At 41.3% G+C, this 19,927-nt stretch overlaps 2 protein-coding genes across 2 annotated transcripts; one reads left to right on the top strand and one right to left on the bottom strand.

Moving 5' to 3' along the window:
* Positions 1 to 9,441: 9,441 nt before the first annotated feature.
* On the bottom strand, positions 9,442 to 10,869 carry LOC118476434 (uncharacterized). The gene is made up of 2 exons (XM_035965543.1): positions 10,704 to 10,869; positions 9,442 to 10,587 (listed from the first exon to the last, which is right to left on the bottom strand). Exons 1-2 carry the CDS (start codon positions 10,771 to 10,773, stop codon positions 10,250 to 10,252), a joined length of 408 nt encoding a protein of 135 aa, XP_035821436.1. The 5' UTR covers positions 10,774 to 10,869; the 3' UTR covers positions 9,442 to 10,249.
* LOC100276320 (uncharacterized) lies at positions 10,218 to 11,034 on the top strand. Its single transcript, NM_001150135.1, is given in 2 exon segments — positions 10,218 to 10,598; positions 10,723 to 11,034. Coding segments are annotated over 2 exon segments (303 nt in total). The 5' UTR covers positions 10,218 to 10,463; the 3' UTR covers positions 10,891 to 11,034.
* Positions 11,035 to 19,927: the final 8,893 nt, after the last annotated feature.

Here is a 19,927-nt window from a genome sequence, read left to right as displayed (position 1 = left end):
TTACAATGGAGTCCATTTCATTTACCAAAACTGCATGGTTATTGGGTTCCCAAATTTGAAACATCTAAAGCTATGCTTCATGTCACGTCTAAACAGAGTCCTTTATTAGTCTTCACTTATTTGTGAGTTGTAGAGGTTTGAATAACTCCATTTCTTCGTGTCACTTAGTTCATATATATGTCAGACTTATCTTTTTCAATTAGCTACAATTTATTCCAATGTTTCATAGGTACTGATGGATAGACGACAATTCTTGTTGTTTTTATGATCATGTTTTAGGTCATATCAGTTAGTTTTTTGTAGCGTGCTTTAGATTTACTTAGTTGTTTATTGTTTCTGTTGTTGTCAGATGTAAAGTTCCTTTGATTTTAATTACTAGATTTTGCATTATTTTTTAGAATTTAAGAAGTTTGTATGCCTAACTAACACCTATATGTAGCAAGTGGTATAGAGATGTTAGCAACCCATTTTTGTTGCCGCTAACTTGTAGTATGTTTGATACTCCAAAAGTTCTTTTTACCTCTACCCTATTATTTGCTGGTATTTTATCTATCAAAGCTTAGCTCGGGTTTCAATTGTATGTAGTCCAGCACTTTGCATCCAGTTACAAACCTTGGCAAAAAAGGATGTTAACGTAACACTACTTATTTATTTCATAATATGTCTTCTAGTTGCATACTAGACTTATTTGTGTTTCTAGTTGCATACTAGATAAAACAGTCAGATTTATTGAATAAATCTTACCTTTAGTTGTGCTTGTAAATCTCGTATCTCCTTTGCAAATAAGCCAAAATCTTGGTACAAGACTTGGGTTGTTGCTGAACCATATTTTGTCTTGACATTCTATTTCTTCTGCTTTATTTACTGTAGCATATGCATCTGGATATATCTGAATTTTAATAATTTCAAATAACTATCATTTGGTTGATGGCATTGCAGGTTATGGGTAATCATGTTGGTGCTACAGTTGATGGTGCGAATAGGCATTTTGAACTGAATGTTTTTAAGCCGATGATCGCAGCAGGATTACTTCGAGTATACTTTATATCATCATACTTCAATACACTTAATTTACTATAGGAACTCTTTCTAGCCTCATAAACCCTCTTGTTGATTTAGTTACGTAATGTTGATATGAGTTGGTAACTTAAACCTCGTATCATTATATTAAGAAGAATAGAGGGGACAAGAACCAATCAATGTAGGATGATTAATTAGTTTGTTCAATGCTACATTTTTTCATAATGCCATTGTTGGTATAATTATTTTCCATTTTCTCAGTGTTATGCAGGAACCAGTGTTTTAGGTAGTTCCCTTTATTTTTGATATTGTAGATTGAATAATGCATTGACTGATCAAGTGTTCAGTTTGGTGTCACCAGCTTGTGCATGCACAAGGCCACCGGGGAGCGATTCACGTGCAAGGCCTTTATTATCATGTAAAGATATTCTATCTAGGAAGGTTTTTTGGTTTCGAGTAAAATTTTGTTTGTTAGATAAAAAGCTCATGTCGATCTGCATAGGATCCTAGGATTATCGTGATTTATGCAGTTTTGAAATAAATTTATGACATATTTGTAGGTTGTTTGGCTTCTCTTGCCTAGCTAATACACTGAGAACTATTAAAGGTCTTAAAATGGGAATATGCAGTCTGTGGGGAGGTTGTCATCCATGCTCAGGTATATTGACTACAAATGTTCAACAAGGTTTGATGTTATATATCATTGTGTTCATGTCCCTAAACAATTGTTTATTCACCTTACCACAAGGCAATACAGTTAAATCAGGTAATGCTCATATAAAGTTTTGTTAGACTGTTGTAGTAATAGTATTTGTTTCACACTCTGCTATCTGACAAAGAACATAGTGTAGTGCCTGGATTCAATTTTACTATACCATACCATTTGTTATATATGTAGCAGCTTGAGATAGAATAAATCTACTTGTACATATCTTCAATTTTGTGGCTATTCCTACTCAAGTTCTCCGATGTGTTTTTTGCTCTATGCAGGGTGGAACATGGTAGGAAAAGACCCTCAATGTAGGTTATGTTAGTCATAAAAGCTGGAACAGATGACCATATTAGCAAGAAAAGATTCATATTAACACGACATTATCGTAGTTGAGTACATGAATAATCATCTCTTATATCTTATTGTAAAATCTGAAATAGTTGTCCACTAGATGGTTAGCTTGCATTTTATGATATAATTACCTCAAATAACTTATTGTTGCATGTTACACAGTTTATGACATTTCTTGACGCGTTTTATGGCAATCTCATGCGGAGGCAAATACATTCGGCCACATTCCTTGTTATATGAAACATATTGATGATTTACTCTAAAATGTGTACTCATTTATGCTGTTTTAGTTCAGGTTTTACGCTTAAATCCGCCCGAGTCAGAACCCGTGCAATGTCGTACATGCATGATTTTCACGTCGTAATTCAGACACCATTCGTCGTTACGAAACAGATCGATGATTTATGCTAAAATTTATGCCCATTTACGCTGTTTTGGTTCACGTTTTCGCTGAAATCCGCCTGAGCCAGAACCCGCGCATGATTGGATGCGCACGATTTTCATGCCGCAATTTCCGTCGCCATCACTGTTACAAAACAACTCTACGATTTACGCTATTTTAGTTCACGTTTTACGTTGAAATCCGTCGCCAAAACCGACACACAGTGTCACAAATAATAATAAAACAAAGCGGTGTTGCTCAAGTCAACGTTCCTAGTCCATGGTACGAGTCAACAGTGATGTATAGAAAAGCCGCATCACTGTTATTTTTTTTCCTTTCAATTCATTTTTGACAGTGATGAGGTATTGAACTGACAGTGATGGCTTAGACTGAGGCACTGTTAACTGTTTAGGAAAAGTTAAAAAACATTCAACATATTAGAAAACGATCGAGAACGACATTATTTTGATAAAGCGAGTTCTCTATATCTATTTTTTTTAGAAAAAAGAAGCTTATTTGACATTCTCTCAAGCCAGCAGCTTTCCGCTAGCAAGCAATATAGACCATCATCAGTTGAGCATCCCGATTAAATTTATCTTCAACAGCTTATTCATCTCATCTTACCCTTCTATTTCAAATTCCACTATGCAAACAATTTGTACATGGTCCGCTGAGAAAAAAAAAGGGTGAGAAGAAGCTTAGCAGTTGGGGCAGGGCCGTCGCTGCTGGCCTGCTGCCCTACGCCAGGTGCCCAAGTCTTCTTCGGGCTCGTCGTCGTCGGCGACGACCACCACCAGGTACGGTCACACCTTGGCCTCCCTTCCTGCTATGTGAAACCGAGCACCTGATCAACGGTTCCCCGAGCAAAATCACAATACGGAGAATCTGCGCATGGGATGAGGAAGAATCATGTGAAGGTACGTCGATTAACCTTGGCTCCGGCAAAGGGCACATCCAAGGTGTCTCTACAGGTGATAAACAAAGAGGAAGAAAGAATTCTTCATAAGGAGGAGTTTCAAAGGCGGATAGAATTGGCATCATCTGGTGGGGTGAGGAATCTGCATCATGTTCATGGAGTTGAACCGGTAAGGTCCAAGTTCTGGGCACTACATGGAGATCCTGGCTCTGATGAAGAGAGTGATTGTCAAGATGATGACATTAGTACTCCAGATTATACACGGATGGCCAGAACGTGTGGCTTCACATCGCCAGAACTAATTCAGGCGGAGAATGAAGTGGTGGTTTCACCAACCACACGAGATTGGCGTGCCCCTCCTGGATCGTTGGCAGAAAAAATAAATGATGCTGTATTTGTTCAACATCAAAAAGAAATTTCTCTTCGTCAAAGCAGGCAACGGATTCAACCATGGCAGGGACCCTTGCCAAAACCAAGATCATCACCACCGATGATGCTAGGTGCTGCTATTACTAAAGCAAAGGTACTCATTCCTCCAGAAACTTCTGGGATCGCTGCAGAATTCTCTTCCTCACCGGTGAGCAATTCCAGATCGGCTCGTAAGGTGAGATGCGATTCAAATCTGGGGAGCAAAATCAGTGGCGAATTTCCAGCCCTTTCGAAATTCAATTTGGGACCAGGAGTCGGGCCACAAGGGGCCAAGTTCCCAGGCCATCGACAAAACAATCCTGGCCCAAATAACACATACAGCCCACCATCAGGCCTAAAAATGCTACTGGCTAGAACTGCAACCTGTACACCACAAAAACCTAGAGCGCCGCACACGAGATCGAGCTTCTTTGGTACGTACGCTCAGGTGGCACGCAGGGCAATGGAGATGGGAGGCGATAATCGTGAGTCGGGGGGCGCTGGAAGAGGAAGCGATCGCGGCAGGGGACACTCATCCTTCCTCAGCCGGGACTCGTTTCAACACCAGCATTTTCACCCAGGATATGGAGGTGGACAAGGGCGTGGCTATGGAGGTCGCGCCAGAGGAAGGTTTTCCTCATACAGAGGAAGGGGAAGAACGTGGGAGAATACAAATCGAGGACGAGGATTCTCAGGAGGTGCAGGACGTGGTTACATGGAGAGAGGTAATCGGTATGCAGAGGGATCAGTGGCACACGAGACGTCGAAGCAAGCTGCTAAGGAACCTGAACAGGTCAAGCCACAAGAGGAATTTATTCCCAGACCGAATGAAGCTGTAGTCCAAGCGATGGCATTGCTGCAGAAAGCTTTTGGGGGAGTTGAAAATGCTAAGACTGAACAAAAGGCAACATGCTTAGTTACCCAGGAGCAATTGAAGAAGAATACGCAAGAGGGCATACAGATCAAGATGTCCAATGGGAAAGATGTGGCAGAATCATCAGCACAAGGTGCAAGCAAGGCTAACACGAATAGTGGTAAGACACCATACTGCTTTCGTTGTCTCACTAAAGGCCATGTTGCTATGGAGTGTGCCACAGAATTGATTTGTGAAGTGTGTGACAGTAAAGAACATGTCAAGAGTAGATGCACTGTGTTTAAGACTGCTAGCAAATTACATGCTAATCTGTGTGGTTACGGAGTGGAAGGGCTTGGTTTCTTCCATATACCGCATGCCACAAAAATCAGAGGAAAGAAAAGTGTACTATCTGCGACGATTTATGTCATAGAAGGTGAACTTTCTACCTCTCAGGTTACCGGGGAATTGGAAAGATTAATAACAGGTAATTGGCATTGGGCAGTCCAGCAAGTGGATAAGAAGATTTTTAAAGTTGCATTCCCTTCACAAACTGATCTGCAGAGAATGGTTGAGTGGGGACCTCTACAAACAAAACAAGGCAATGCCAAGATGATTTTTGAGGAACGCAGAGGTGATAATGAGCATAAGATGGTGCTGCCTAAAGTCTGGGTACGGGTAAAAGGATTACCGTGTGAATTGTGTGACTTCTCCGTGCTGTGGATGGTGGGGACCATACTCGGTACTACTAGGGATGTTGACATGCTTTTCACTAGAGAACACGGCATAGGAAGAATACAGATCATGGTCATTGATCCCAATTTAATCCCTGACTCAGTAGATGTGGTTATTGGAGATTTATTATATGAAGTTCAGTTCAGAGTTGAGATAGAAGACAACTCGCCTCATTCTGCACCCATGGATATGGACAACAAAGAAGATGACTCAGATGCACATGAAGGAAGTAGTAAGAAGATGGATAAGATGAATGAGAGGAATAACACGACAGGGAGGAAGCATAATCCTTCATGCACTGAGCAGGGACAGGGAGAACCTTGGTCTGTGAACGATACATCAAAAACCACAAACAGATTGGCAGCAGCTGAAAGCCAGATAGTTGCGAAGGAGATACACGCTGTAACGAATCTGAGTCAAGAAGTTGTGATGGAGGAAATTGTTCAGGAAAACGAGGAGGACATGGAGGATGACTTCGCAAGTAAAATAAGGCAACTAATCGACCCTGAAACAGTGGAATCAGAGGAAATGGTGTTGCCAATAGAAGGTGCGCTGAGGTTTGAAAAGTTAGCTGCTATTCCAGAAGCTTCACCTCCATCACGTCGAAGCAAACGAAGAGGAGAAGTGGCGTCACCTGATCAACAATTGCAGAAACGAGCTGAGATGTTGAAGGCAAGGCGCAACCTGGATTTCCCTACTAAAGGTAACCAGATTTCCAACGAAACCTTTTTACAATTTGATGTAGCTAAAATTGTTGCGAATCTGAACGAAGTAGGGATTACTTTAGGTAGCAATGAGGCTTCAATTCAAGGGTCTATAGTGAGCTTTATAGAGGATGAAAAGAATAGGGAGAAAGAAGTAATGAGAGAAGATCTGATAAGTAATACGTTTGATAAAGAAGAAAATGGAAGGAGAGAAGAAGAGGGAGTGGATAAGGCTTTGTTACAGGAATTGTGTAATGACATAATGGATGAGGGGATGGACTCGGGCAAGGCTTCTCTTATGGAGTGTCAGATGTTTCCGAGCAAAAACACATCTTCCTCGTCAAAAAATAAAAAGAAGAAACCAAATAGAAATAGTTGTTAATGAAAGGAATTTTTTGGAATAGTAACGGATTTAAGGATCCCAAGAAACATAGATTTATTTCTGATTTGACGAAAGAACAAAATCTGAATTTTATAGCTATATCCGAAACCGGGAGAAGTGACTTTATGCCTACTGTTCTAAGGAATCTTTGCGCAGGTAGAGATTTCTTATGGCATAGTAAATCTCCTAAGGGTAGATCGGGGGGCATTTTGCTAGGCATAGACCTGCAAATTTTTGACATTGGTGCAATTGATGAAGGCGAGTTTTATGTCAAATTTAATTTATGTAACAAAATAGACAGTTTCAAATGGACTCTGATGGACCTGCACAATCACATCTAAAAGATAAGTTTCTAGCAGAGCTGGTTAACACGTGCAGTAAACAGAGTCTTCCGTTCTTAATTGGCGGTGACTTTAATATTCTCAGATGCCCATCCGAAAAGAATAACCAGAATTATGATGATAGATGGCCTTTCCTTTTTAATGCAATAATTGATGGATTAGACCTTAGGGAACTAGTAATGTCTGGGCGACAATTCACATGGGCAAACAACTTACAAAATCCAACATTTGAAAAGTTGGATCGAGTGTTGATGTCCACTGAATGGGAACAAAAAATCCCATTGTCCACACTCCAGGCTTTAACCAGAGAAATATCCGATCATACACCGCTACTTCTAAATACCGGGGAAGCATCATCATTAGGCAATCAACAAGAATTCAAATTTGAGTTGGGTTGGTTACTACGCGACGGCTTTTTTGATATGATTAAAGATTTATGGACTAAAACCGTAGCATATGGTACTACTATGGAGAAGTGGCAAATTAAGATCCGTAGGGTACGACAGTATCTACGTGGATGGTCAAAAAATGTCAGTGGACATTACAAAAAAGAGAAGAAAAGGATGTTGGATAAACTGGACGAATTAGATAAGAAGGCAGAATTGATACCGCTCACACAAGATGAGCTAAATTTAAAACATGTTTTAAATAATGTTGTAGCGCATTTGTTACGAGAAGAGGAGGTCAAATGGTATCAAAGGGCTAAGGTAAAAAACTTGTTAGAAGGTGACTCAAATACGAAATATTTCCAGTTAGTGGCAAATGGGAAACATAGGAAAAATCATATTTTTCGGTTGGAACATGAGGGTGTCACTATAGAAGGTGATGAGCCTCTGAAGCATCATATCACCAATTATTATAAAAGCTTATTCGGTCCACCTGAGGAAAATTCTGTTACGATGGATGAGGCTCGAATTGATGACATCCCTCAAGTAACCCAACAGGAAAATGAATTCTTGGTTGCAACCTTCACAGAAAAGGAAGTAAAAGAAGCAATTTTTCAGATGGAACATAATAAAGCACCAGGTCCAGATGGCTTCCCAATAGAGTTTTATCAAACTTTTTGGGAGGTCATAAAAGAGGACTTAATGGCTTTATTTACAGAATTTTATAATGGATCCTTACCTTTATATAGTCTAAACTTTGGGACTATTATCTTAATACCTAAGTGTAAGGATGTTTATAAAATTCAACAATATAGACCCATTTGTCTACTAAATGTAAGCTTCAAGATATTTACTAAAGTGGCGACAAATAGAGTCACTGAAATTGCTCAAAAAGTAATTAGTCCGACACAAACTGCCTTCTTGTCGGGCAGGAATATCATGGAAGGAGTGATAGTTTTACATGAAACAATTCATGAGTTGCACAGGAAGAAACAAAATGGAGTCATTCTAAAAATCGATTTTGAGAAGGCATATGACAAGATAAATTGGTCTTTTGTACAACAGGCCCTAAGAATGAAAGGCTTCACTCAAAAATGGCGACAATGGGTAGCATCTTTCATGCAAGGGGGACATGTGGCTATAAAAGTTAATAACCAAATTGGCTCCAATTTTCAAACAAAGAAAGGTGTCAGACAGGGAGATCCATTATCACCAATTCTGTTTAATATTGTAGTTGATATGTTAGCTATCTTAGTAAAGAGAGCAAAATTAGCCAACCAAATTTCAGGTGTCATTCCTAATTTAGTAGAAGATGGTTTATCCATTTTACAATATGCAGATGATACTATTATTTTTATGGACTATAACTTGGACCAAGCCAGGAATTTAAAACTGCTGTTATGTGCTTTTGAGAAGCTTTCTGGCCTCAAGATAAATTTCCATAAAAGTGAAATATTTTGTTTTGGTCAGGCTACAGACTCAGAAACTCAATATGTACAACTATTTGGTTGTCGACATGGTTCTTTTCCTTTTAGATACCTTGGTATCCCTATGCACGTTAGAAAATTGAGAAATGTGGAGTGGAAAACGGTAGAGGAGAGAATAGAGAAGAAGCTTAGCAGTTGGAAAGGAAAATACCTATCCTTTGGTGGTAGATTGGTCTTAATAAACTCTGTCTTAACAAGCCTAACTATGTTCATGCTCTCTTTTTTTGAAGTTCCAAAAGGAGTACTACAAAAAATAGAGTATTATAGATCTAGGTTCTTTTGGCAGAGCGATAATCAAAAGAAGAAATATAGGTTGATAAAATGGAACATTATTTGTCAACCGAAAGACCAAGGAGGGCTAGGAATTCAAAACATTGAGATTAAGAATAAATGTTTGTTAGCCAAATGGTTATGGAAATTAATTAATGAGGAAGGGCTATGGCAACAAATACTTAGGAATAAGTATTGCAAAAATTACCCAATTGGGATAATTGAAAGGAAGCCAGGTGACTCTCATTTTTGGTCAGGACTTATGAAAGTCAAAGACCAATTCATGAGATTCGGATCCTTTCGACTAAACAATGGTCAACAAATCCGGTTTTGGGAAGATGTTTGGATTGGTACTGTGTCTTTTCAGCAAAAATACCCGTCATTATATAATATAGTGAGGAAGAAGAATGATACTGTAGCTTCTGTTCTCAGTTCTGTCCCGTTAAATGTATCTTTTAGAAGGTCATTGCAAGATAATGATCTTCGAAATTGGAATGAGCTGGTTATGAGTATAATGCATATTCAACTCAATGATAATAAGGATACATTTAAATGGAATTTGAAAGCTAATAGAATCTTTACAGTTCATTCTATGTATCTTGCTGTTATTAATAATGGGGTGGTTGAAAGAAACACAATGATTTGGAAGCTTAAGATGCCCTTAAAGATTAAGATTTTCATGTGGTATATGTATAAGGGAGTAACTCTAACTAAAGATAATCTTGCTAAACGAAATTGGAATGGAAACACGCACTGTGTTTGGTGCCTAGCTAATGAGTCAATTCAACATTTGTTTTTTCAGTGCAAAAATGCACGTTTTATATGGGGTTTAGTCGAAATATGTTTTGGGTTGAAACCACCACATAACACAATGCATATGTTCAGTTCCTGGCTTAATGGGATTGGGGGTAGATTGAAACAACTTCTACTAGTGGGTGCATCGGCGATTTGTTGGGCAATATGGCTTAGTAGAAATGATGTGGTTTTTGATAAATCTCCAATGAAAACATTTATGCAGGTAATTTACAGGGGAACTTATTGGTTCCGCTTCTGGAGTCAAATGCAGAAGGCTGAAGATGATAAAGAGTTGATAAAGACAGCGTGTCTGAAGATGGAGAATGTCGTCATGGAGATTTTCAGCAAGTATGGATGGAGGTTCACCAATAGGATTTGTAGTTAGGTGCTTTTATCCAAACTTTGTTTTCTGCATTAACTTGGTCAATATGGCGTGTTGAGTATTGTAATAAGGGGCTGTAGCTTCTTTGAAGCCAAGGCTGGATGATTATTTCCATTATCTAAAAATCAGTTGAGCATCCCAACCCCACGCATCCCCCGCGGAGGCTCGGCGACGGGCGGCTGCGACGGTGCCGGTGCACCTTGCTCCGCCTCCACATCCACAAGCAGGCACTGCTTGGTGCACACGCAGATGGCGCCTCCGATTATAGCAGGCTCGGCGCCGGCGTCTCCCTCGATCACCTGCTGCTGCTGGCAGAAACCGCCGGTGTAGCGCAGTCCAATGCAGAGGGGAACGCAGACCCAGGTCTTGCCGAAGCAGGGAGCCCAGGCGATCGGCGTTTCGCATGTGTTCAACGGCGCTATTCCTTCCGCTTCTGCTTCTTCTGCTCCAGCTGCGACTGCGACTGCAACCACCGTAATCCCGTTTCAGATTTATTATTATTATTTTCAACCATTAGGTAGTGTTTCGAACAAATACTGCAGAAAATTGGAAACGGGAGTTAGTTTGCTGGCCACTTACGATGCGAAGTGAGGAGCAGGGCGATGGAGACGGCGGCCACCACAGCGTTCTGCTTGCTGGACGACGCCATGGTCGTATGAACAGGAGTGCTGCGTATCTGATGGCTGATGGTGATGCTCGAAGAAGGTGTGTGTGTTCTGTACTTATTGAAGGGTGGTGGCCTGCATTAGACAGTTCTGTATCCTAGATAGATTTGGGAATACTAGTATTTGAATTTTCGAGATCGATATGGATATCCAAATATCAGACGCCATTTTATTCAAAATAATCAACTGATAGGTTTGGAAATACTAATATTTGAAATTTCTAGATGGATATGGATTATATCCAAATATCAGTTATGCTACTCTTACATTGCCTATATAGTGTGTGTTTTGTGCAATGTCTCTATTTTGTTCAAAAAGAATTGACTTGTCACATATATTTCTATCTGTATATCTATGTTTTTTTAGATTGTCCAACGCTATGCACTACCGAACACAGTTGTTTTGCCGAGTGTCTGAAGCATTCAGCAAATTCTGGAAAACACTCAACAAAGTCTTTACCGAGTGTGACACTCATTAAACAAGGCTCGATGAACTGTACATCGATAATGACTTTTTAACCGAGTACTTTTTGTCTGAAGCATTCGTATCCAGCCTCGCATCTGAAGAAATCCTGCATAAAAAAACATTGTATCCATAAATTATTTTAAAAATGTGCAACGAATGCGACATATTTTACAATATAGCGCGAGGAAGACTTACCCACAACCCTTGCTTCACCCGCTCTGCCTTCTTATTGAATTCCATGTCGTCCTGATCTACTAAATCGGGAGCGACGACGTGGTGGTCGAAGGTGTAGGCTGGGCCCGTCACTACGGCGTACTCAACCAGAACAGGGAAGTGTTCCCTACACAGAAGGTCGAGGATGACGTTGGAGTTAGGGTCGTGACCCCCCTTGCATTCTCCACAAACTTCCAAGACTTGTCCAAGTGATAAAGAAAAAGTATTAGTTTCTATTATAAATTTGAACACATAATATGAACAAGTAGCGACAACATCTAAAGTTACATGCCTCTCCCCATCGGGTCGAATCAGCGGCCGCCTGTCACAAAGTATGGGTCACTGAGGGAGACTCGCGGGACCTCTCAAGTAGACATTCCTCGAACCTGAGGTGTCCTGCTGTGGGTCGTCGTCCTCCTCCTGCGTCGCATCGACAGCGGCCTGCTTGAAAGGGAAATAGGCTTACACCTTTTTCTAAATGATTTTGGTGGTTGAATTGCCCAACACAAATAATTGGACTAACTAGTTTGCTCTAGATTATAAGTTCTACAAGTGCCAAAGGTTCAACACAAACCAATAAAAAGTCCAAGAAAGAGTTCAAATAAAAAGAGCAAAAGACAACTGAAGGTTGTACTGGTCTGGCGCACCAGACTGTCCGGTGTGCCACCGGACAGTGTCCGGTGCACCAGGGAGATCAACTCCAAACTTGCCACCTTCAGGAATTATGGGAAGCCACTCTGCTATAATTCAACGGACAGTCTGGTGCAGCACCGGACTATCCGGTGTGCCAAGTGGATCAACGGTCGCCAGCGCAACGGTCGAGTTCAACGGTCGACTGACAACGCTACAGTGCGCGGACTGCGCGCACAGAAGTTAGAGCAGGCGCAGATGGTGCACCGGACAGTGAACAGGACCTGTCTGGTGCACCACCGGACTGTCCGGTGGCCCACATGTCAGAAGCTCCAACGGTCGAACCCTAACGGTTGGGTGATGTGGCTGGCGCACCGGACAGTGTCCGGTGGCGCATCGGACTGTCCGGTGCGCCCTTCGACAGCAGCCCCTCCCAACGGCCATTTTGGTGGTTGGGGCTATAAATACCCCCCAACCACCACTCTTCAAGGCATCCATGCATTCACTACTCCTCATTCAATACAAGAGCAATACACAACACTTCAAGACACAAATCAAAGCCTCCAATCAAATCAAAGTCCACAATTCAACTCTAGTTTTTAGGACTTGTGAGAAGATCGGCGTGTGTTCTCTTGTTGTTCTTGTTGCTTGGTTGGCTTCTTTCTCTCATTCTAACTCTTAAAGCCTTGTAAGCAAAGCAAGAGACACCAATTGTGAGGTGGTCCTTGTGGGGTCTAAGTGACTCGGGAATCAAGGAAGGAAGCTCACTCGGTCTAGGTGACCGTTTGAGAGAGGGAAAGGGTTGAAAGAGACCCGGTCTTTGTGACCACCTCAACGGGGAGTAGGTTTGCAAGAACCAAACCTCGGTAAAACAAATCACCGTATCATCCGCTCTTATTCGCTTGAGATTTGTTTTCGCTCTCTCTTTCAGACTCGATTATATTTCTAACGCTAACCCCGTCTTGTAGTTGTGCTTAAACTTTATAACTTTCAGATTTGCCTATTCACCCCCCCTCTAGGCGACTTTCAATTGGTATCGGAGCCCGGTACTTCATTAAGAGCCTAACCGCTCGAAGTGATGTCGGGAGCTCACGCCAATAAGGAGATGGTGACCGGCGAGAAGCCCGCCACAAGCCACGGGAAGGCTCCATCGGGGGAGTCCGGCAACAAGAAGAGGGAGGAGTCACCTCCCCGCGTTAAGTCGCACCGGAGTGGCGACAAGAAGAAAATGAAGAAAGTGGTCTACTACGAGACCGATTCTTCGTCGCCCTCCACCTCCGGCTCCGACACGCCTTCCATCACTTCTAAGCGCCATGAGCGCAAGAAGTTAGTAAGATCCCCTTACGCTACCCTCGCATTTCCAAACGCACCCCTTTACTTTCCGTCCCACTAGGCAAACCACCGTTTTTTTACGTGTAAGATTATTGTATGTGGAGTGATAAAATGAGGCACCATCTAACCTCACTCCACGCTAGCATTTGGGACATTGTTGAGTTTGGTGCACAGGAACCATCCGTGGGGGACGAAGGCTATGACTCGGACGAGGTAGCCCAAATCCGGCACTTCAACTCCCAAGCCACTACTATACTCCTCGCCTCTCTAAGTCGAGAGGAGTATAATAAGGTGCAAGGGTTGAAGAGTGCCAAAGAGATTTGGGACGTGCTAAATACCGCGCACGAAGGAGACGAGGTGACCAAGATCACCAAGAGGGAAACGATCGAGGGGGAGCTCGGTCGTTTCATGCTTCACCAAGGGGAGGAGCCACAAGCAATGTACAACCGGCTCAAGACCTTGGTGAACCAAGTGCGCAACCTCGGGAGCACCAAATGGGATGACCATGAAATGGTCAAGGTTATTCTAAGATCACTTGTATTTCTTAATCCTACACAAGTTCAATTAATTCGTGGTGACCCTAGATACAAACTAATGTCTCCCGAGGAGGTTATAGGAAAATTTGTGAGCTTTTAATTGATGATCAAAGGCTCCAAGAAAATCATCGAGCAAGGCACCTCCTCCACACCCGAAATGCAACCTGTCGCATTCAAGGCGACGGAGGAGAAGAAAGAACAGTCTACATCAAGTAGACTCCCCATCGACGCCTCCAAGCTCGACAACGAGGAGATGGCGCTCATCATCAAGAGCTTTCGCCAAATCCTCAAGCAAAGGAGGGGGAAGGACTACAAGCCCCGCTCCAAGAAAGTTCGCTACAAGTGTGGTAAGCCCGGTCATTTCATTGCTAAATGTTCATTATCAAGTGATAGTGACAGGGGCGACGACAAGAAGAGGAGAAAAAAGGAGAAGAAGAAGTATTACAAGAAGAAGGGCGGCGATGCCCATGTTTGCCGGGAGTGGAACTCCGATGAGAGTTCCACCGACTCCTCCTCCGACGAGGACGCCGCAAACATCGCCGTCAACAAAGGCCTTCTCTTCCCCAACGTCGGCCACAAGTGCCTCATGGCAAAGGACGGCAAAAAGAAGAAGGTAAAATCTAGACCTTCCACTAAATATGCAACATCTAGTGATGAGACTAGCTCTAGTGATGATGAGGATGATTTTCTCACCCTTTTTGCCAAGTTAAACATGCAACAAAAAGAAAAATTGAATGAATTGATTAGTGCTATTCATGAGAAGGATGAACTCTTGGATAGCCAAGAGGACTTCCTTATTAAAGAAAATAAGAAGCATGTTAAAGTTAAAAAAGCTTATACTCAGGAGATAGAAAAATGTGAAAAATTAACTAGTGAGCTAAGCACTTGCCATGACACTATTTCCAACCTTAGATTTGAAAATGATAAATTGATTGCTAAGGTTGAGAAAGTGAATGTTAGTGATGATTCTCTCGTCAAACTTAGAAATGATAATGCTAATTTGATTACTAAGATTGATAAATTGAATGCATCTCTCTCTAGCCTTAAAATTGAGAATGAAAAATTAATTGCTAAAGCTAAAGATTTAAATGTTTGCAATATTTCTATTTCCAATCTTAAAGATGAGAATGCTATTTTACATGCTAAGATTGTTGAATTAAATACATGCAAACCATCTACTTCTACTGTTGAGCATGTTACTATTTGCAATAGATGTAGAGATATTAATGTTGATGCTATTCATGAGATCACTTAGCTTTAATTAAACAACAAAATGATCACATAGCTCAACTTAGTGCCAAAATTAATGAGCATGACTTAGAAAAAGAGAAATTTAAATTTGCTAGAAGCATGCTCTTTAGTGGGAGACGCCCTGGCATTAAGGATGGCATTGGCTTTCAAAAGGGAGACAATGTCAAGCTTAATGCCCCTAAGAAATTATCTAATTTTGTTAAGGGTAAGGCTCCCATGCCTCAGGATAACGAGGGTTATATTTTATACCCTGCCGGTTATCCCGAACACAAAATTAGGAGAATTCATTCTAGGAAGTCTCACTTTGTCTCTCATCATGCTTTTATGTATAAGAGTGAGGCATCTAGTTCTAGGCAATCCACTCATGCTAAATTGCCTAAAAAGAAATCTCCTATTGCATCAAATAATCATAACATTTCATTTAAAACTTTTGATGCATCATATGTTTTAACTAACAAATCAGGAAAAGTAGTTGCCAAATATGTTGGGGCCAAACATAAGGGCTCAAAGACTTGTGTTTGGGTACCCAAGGTGCTTGTTTCTAATGTCAAAGGACCCAAGACCGTTTGGGTACCTAAGAACAAGGCCTAAATTTGTTTTGTAGGTTTATGTATCCGGAGGCTCAAGTTGGATCATTAATAGCGGGTGCACAAACCACATGACTGGGGAGAAAAGGATGTTCTCCTCCTACGAGAAAAACCATGATCCCCAAAGAGCTATCACATTCGGGGATGGAAATCAAGGTTTGGTCAAAGGACTTGGTAAAATTGCTATATCTCGTGACCATTCTATTTCCAATGTTTTTCTTGTAGATTCTTTAGATTACAACTTGCTTTCAGTTTCTCAATTATGCAAAATGGGTTACAACTGTCTTTTTACGGATAAAGGTGTTACTGTCTTTAGAAGAAGTGATGATTCAGTAGCATTTAAGGGAGTGTTAGAGGGTCAGCTATACTTAGTTGATTTTAATAGAGCTGAACTCAACACTTGCTTAATTGCTAAGACTAACATGGGTTGGCTCTGGCATCGCCGACTAGCCCACGTTGGGATGAAGAATCTTCATAAGCTTCTAAAGGGAGAGCACATTTTGGGACTAACAAATGTTCATTTTGAGAAAGACAGGATTTGTAGAGCATGTCAAGCAGGGAAACAAGTTGGTGTTCATCATCCACACAAGAACATCATGACGACCGACAGGCCGCTTGAGCTACTCCACATGGATCTATTCGGCCCGATCGCTTACATAAGCATCGGCGGGAGTAAGTATTGTCTTGTTATTGTGGATGACTATTATCGCTTCACTTGGGTGTTCTTTTTGTAGGAAAAATCTCAAACCCAAGAAACCTTAAAGGGATTCTTGAGACGGTCTCAAAATGAGTTCGGCTTAAGGTTCAAAACGATTAGAAGCGACAATGGGACGGAGTTCAAGAACTCACAAATAGAAGGCTTCCTTGAGGATGAGGGCATCAAGCATGAGTTCTCTTCTCCCTACACACCTCAACAAAATGGTGTAGTGGAGAGGAAGAATAGAACTCTACTTGACATGGCGAGGACCATGCTTGATGAATACAAGACTTCGGACCGGTTTTGGGCGGAAGCAATCAACACCGCTTGCTACGCCATCAACCGTCTCTACCATCACCGAATCCTCAAGAAGACATCATATGAACTCCTAACCGGTAAAAAGCTCAATGTTTCATATTTTAGAGTCTTTGGTAGCAAATGCTTTATTCTTGTTAAAGGAGGTAGAAAATCTAAATTTGCTCCTAAAGCTGTATAAGGCTTTTTACTTGGTTATGACTCAAACACAAGGGCATATAGAGTCTTTAACAAGTCCACTGGACTAGTTGAAGTTTCTTGTGACATTGTGTTTGATGAGATTAACGGCTCTTAAGTAGAGCAAGTTGATCTTGATGAGCTAGATGATGAAGAGGCTCCGTGCATCGCGCTAAGGAACATGTCCATTGGGGATGTGTGTCCTAAGGAATCCGAAGAGCCTCCACATGCACAAGATCAACCATCTTCCTCCATGCAAGTATCTCCACCAACTCAAGATGAGGATCAAGCTCAAGATGATGAAAATGAAGATCAAGAGGAGCCACCTCAAGAGGAGGACAATGATCATGGGGGAGATGCTAATGATCAAGACAAGGAAGATGATGAGGGCACAAGGCCGCCACACCCAAGAGTCCACCAAGCAATACAAAGAGATCACCTCGTGAACACTATCCTCGGCGATATTCAAAAGGGGGTAATCACTCGATCTCGTGTTGCTCATTTTTGTGAACATTATTCCTTTGTGTCTTCTATTGAGCCATACAGGGTGGAAGACGCATTAAGGGATTCAGACTGGGTGTTGGCAATGCAAGAGGAACTCAACAACTTCACGAGGAATGAGGTATGGCATTTAGTTCCACGTCCTAACCAAAATGTTGTAGGAACCAAGTGGGTCTTCCGCAACAAGCAAGATGAGCATGGTGTGGTGACAAGGAACAAAGCCCGACTTGTGGCCAAGGGATATTCACAAGTCGAAGGTTTGGATTTTAGTGAAACCTATGTACCCGTAGCTAGGCTTGAGTCAATTCGTATATTACTTCCCTATGCTACTTACCATGGCTTTAAGCTCTATCAAATGGACGTGAAAAGTGCCTTCCTCAATGGACCAATCAAGGAGGAGGTCTATGTTGAGCAACCTCCCGGCTTTGAAGATAGTGAGTACCCTAACCATGTATATAAACTCTATAAGGCGCTTTATGGGCTCAAGCAAGCCCCAAGAGCATAGTATGAATGCCTAAGAGACTTCCTTATCACTAATGGCTTCAAAGTCGGAAAAGCCGATCCTACTCTCTTTACTAAAACAATTTCAAATGATTTGTTTGTATGTCAAATTTATGTTGATGAAATCATATTTGGGTCTACTAACAAATCTACTTGTGAAGAGTTTAGTAGGATTATGGTTCAAAAATTCGAGATGTCTATGATGGGGGAGTTGAAGTATTTTCTAGGATTTCAAGTCAAGCAACTCCAAGAGGGCACCTTCATTAGCCAAACAAAGTACATTCAAGACATACTCACCAAGTTTGGAATGAAGGATGCCAAGCCCATCAAGACACCCATGGGAACCAATGGGCATCTCGACCTCGACACGGGAGGTAAACACGTAGATCAAAAGGTATACCGGTCAATGATAGGAACTCTACTTTACTTATGTGCATCTCGACCGGATATTATGCTTTCCGTATGCATGTGTGCAAGATTCCAAGCCGATCCTAAGGAAGTTCACCTTAGGGCCGTGAAACGAATCTTGAGATATTTAGTTCATACTCCTAAGTTTGGCCTTTGGTACCCCAAGGGATCCACTTTTGATTTAATTGGATATTCAGATGCTGATTGGGCAGGGTGTAAGATTGATAGAAAGAGCACATCAGGGACTTGCCAGTTCTTGGGAAGATCTCTGGTGTCTTGGGCTTCTAAGAAACAAAATTCTGTAGCTCTTTCTACTGCCAAAGCCAAGTACATTGCCGCAGGCTATTGTTGCGCGCAATTACTTTGGATGAGGAAAACCCTTAGGGACTATGGTTACAAATTAACCAAAGTTCCTCTCCTATGTGATAATGAGAGTGCAATCCGCATGGCGGATAATCCCATTGAGCACAGCCACACTAAACACATAGCCATTCGGTATCACTTTTTAAGGGATCACCAACAAAAGGGGGATATCGAGATTGCATATGTTAGCACCAAAGAACAATTCGCCGATATCTTTACCAAACCACTAGATGAGAAAACTTTTACCAAACTTAGGCATGAGCTAAACATTCTTGATTCTAGGAACTTTGATTGATTCCTTGCACACATAGCTCATTTATATACCTTTGATCATCTCTTTCATTTGTTATGACTAATGTGTTCTTCAAGTGCATTTCATGCTAAGTCATAGATTGGAAGGGAAATGGAGTCTTCGACGAAGACAAGGCTTCCACTCCATCGAACTATTCATCCTTCGTCGTTACTCCGCACCGCTCTCCAATTTGGTATAATCTTCACTCATATATTGTTTGCCATAGGGATAGAAAGTAATAAAGGGCTTATATTTCACTCACAAGTATCCGTTTTTGGCGATTCATGCCAAAGGGGGAGAAAGTATTAGCCCAAAGCAAAAGGACCGCACCACCACCAATTCCAAAAATGTAGTCTTTCAAATTTGTATTAAAAGAAGTTTCTCAATTGATATCTTATTTTTGATATAATTTCAAATTGGTATAACCTCTTCAAAATTGATATCTAAAACCCTCTTGAACACTAAGAGGAGAATTTCATTGAGGGAGAGTTTTGTCTAGTCAAAGGAAAAAGCATTTAAAACAGGGGGAGAAAATTTCAGATCTTGAAAATGCTTCTCGAAATCTTATTCATTTGCCTTTGACCATTTGCAAAAAGACTTTGAAAAGAAATTCCAAAAGAGTTTGCAAAAACAAAACAAATGGTGCAAGCGTGGTCCAAAATATTAAATATGAAGAAAGCATCCATGCATATCTTATAAAATGTATATTGGTTTAATTCCAAGCAATCTTTACACTTACCTTATGCAAACTAGTTCAATTCTGCACTTATACATTTGCTTTGGTTTGTGTTGGCATCAATCACCAAAAAGGGGGAGATTGAAAGGGAAATAGGCTTACACCTTTTTCTAAATGATTTTGGTGGTTGAATT

This window comes from Zea mays, chromosome 2, assembly GCF_902167145.1.
Source record: "Zea mays cultivar B73 chromosome 2, Zm-B73-REFERENCE-NAM-5.0, whole genome shotgun sequence".
Lineage (NCBI taxonomy): Eukaryota > Viridiplantae > Streptophyta > Magnoliopsida > Poales > Poaceae > Zea > Zea mays.
This window is presented reverse-complemented; position numbering and strand designations above follow the sequence as displayed.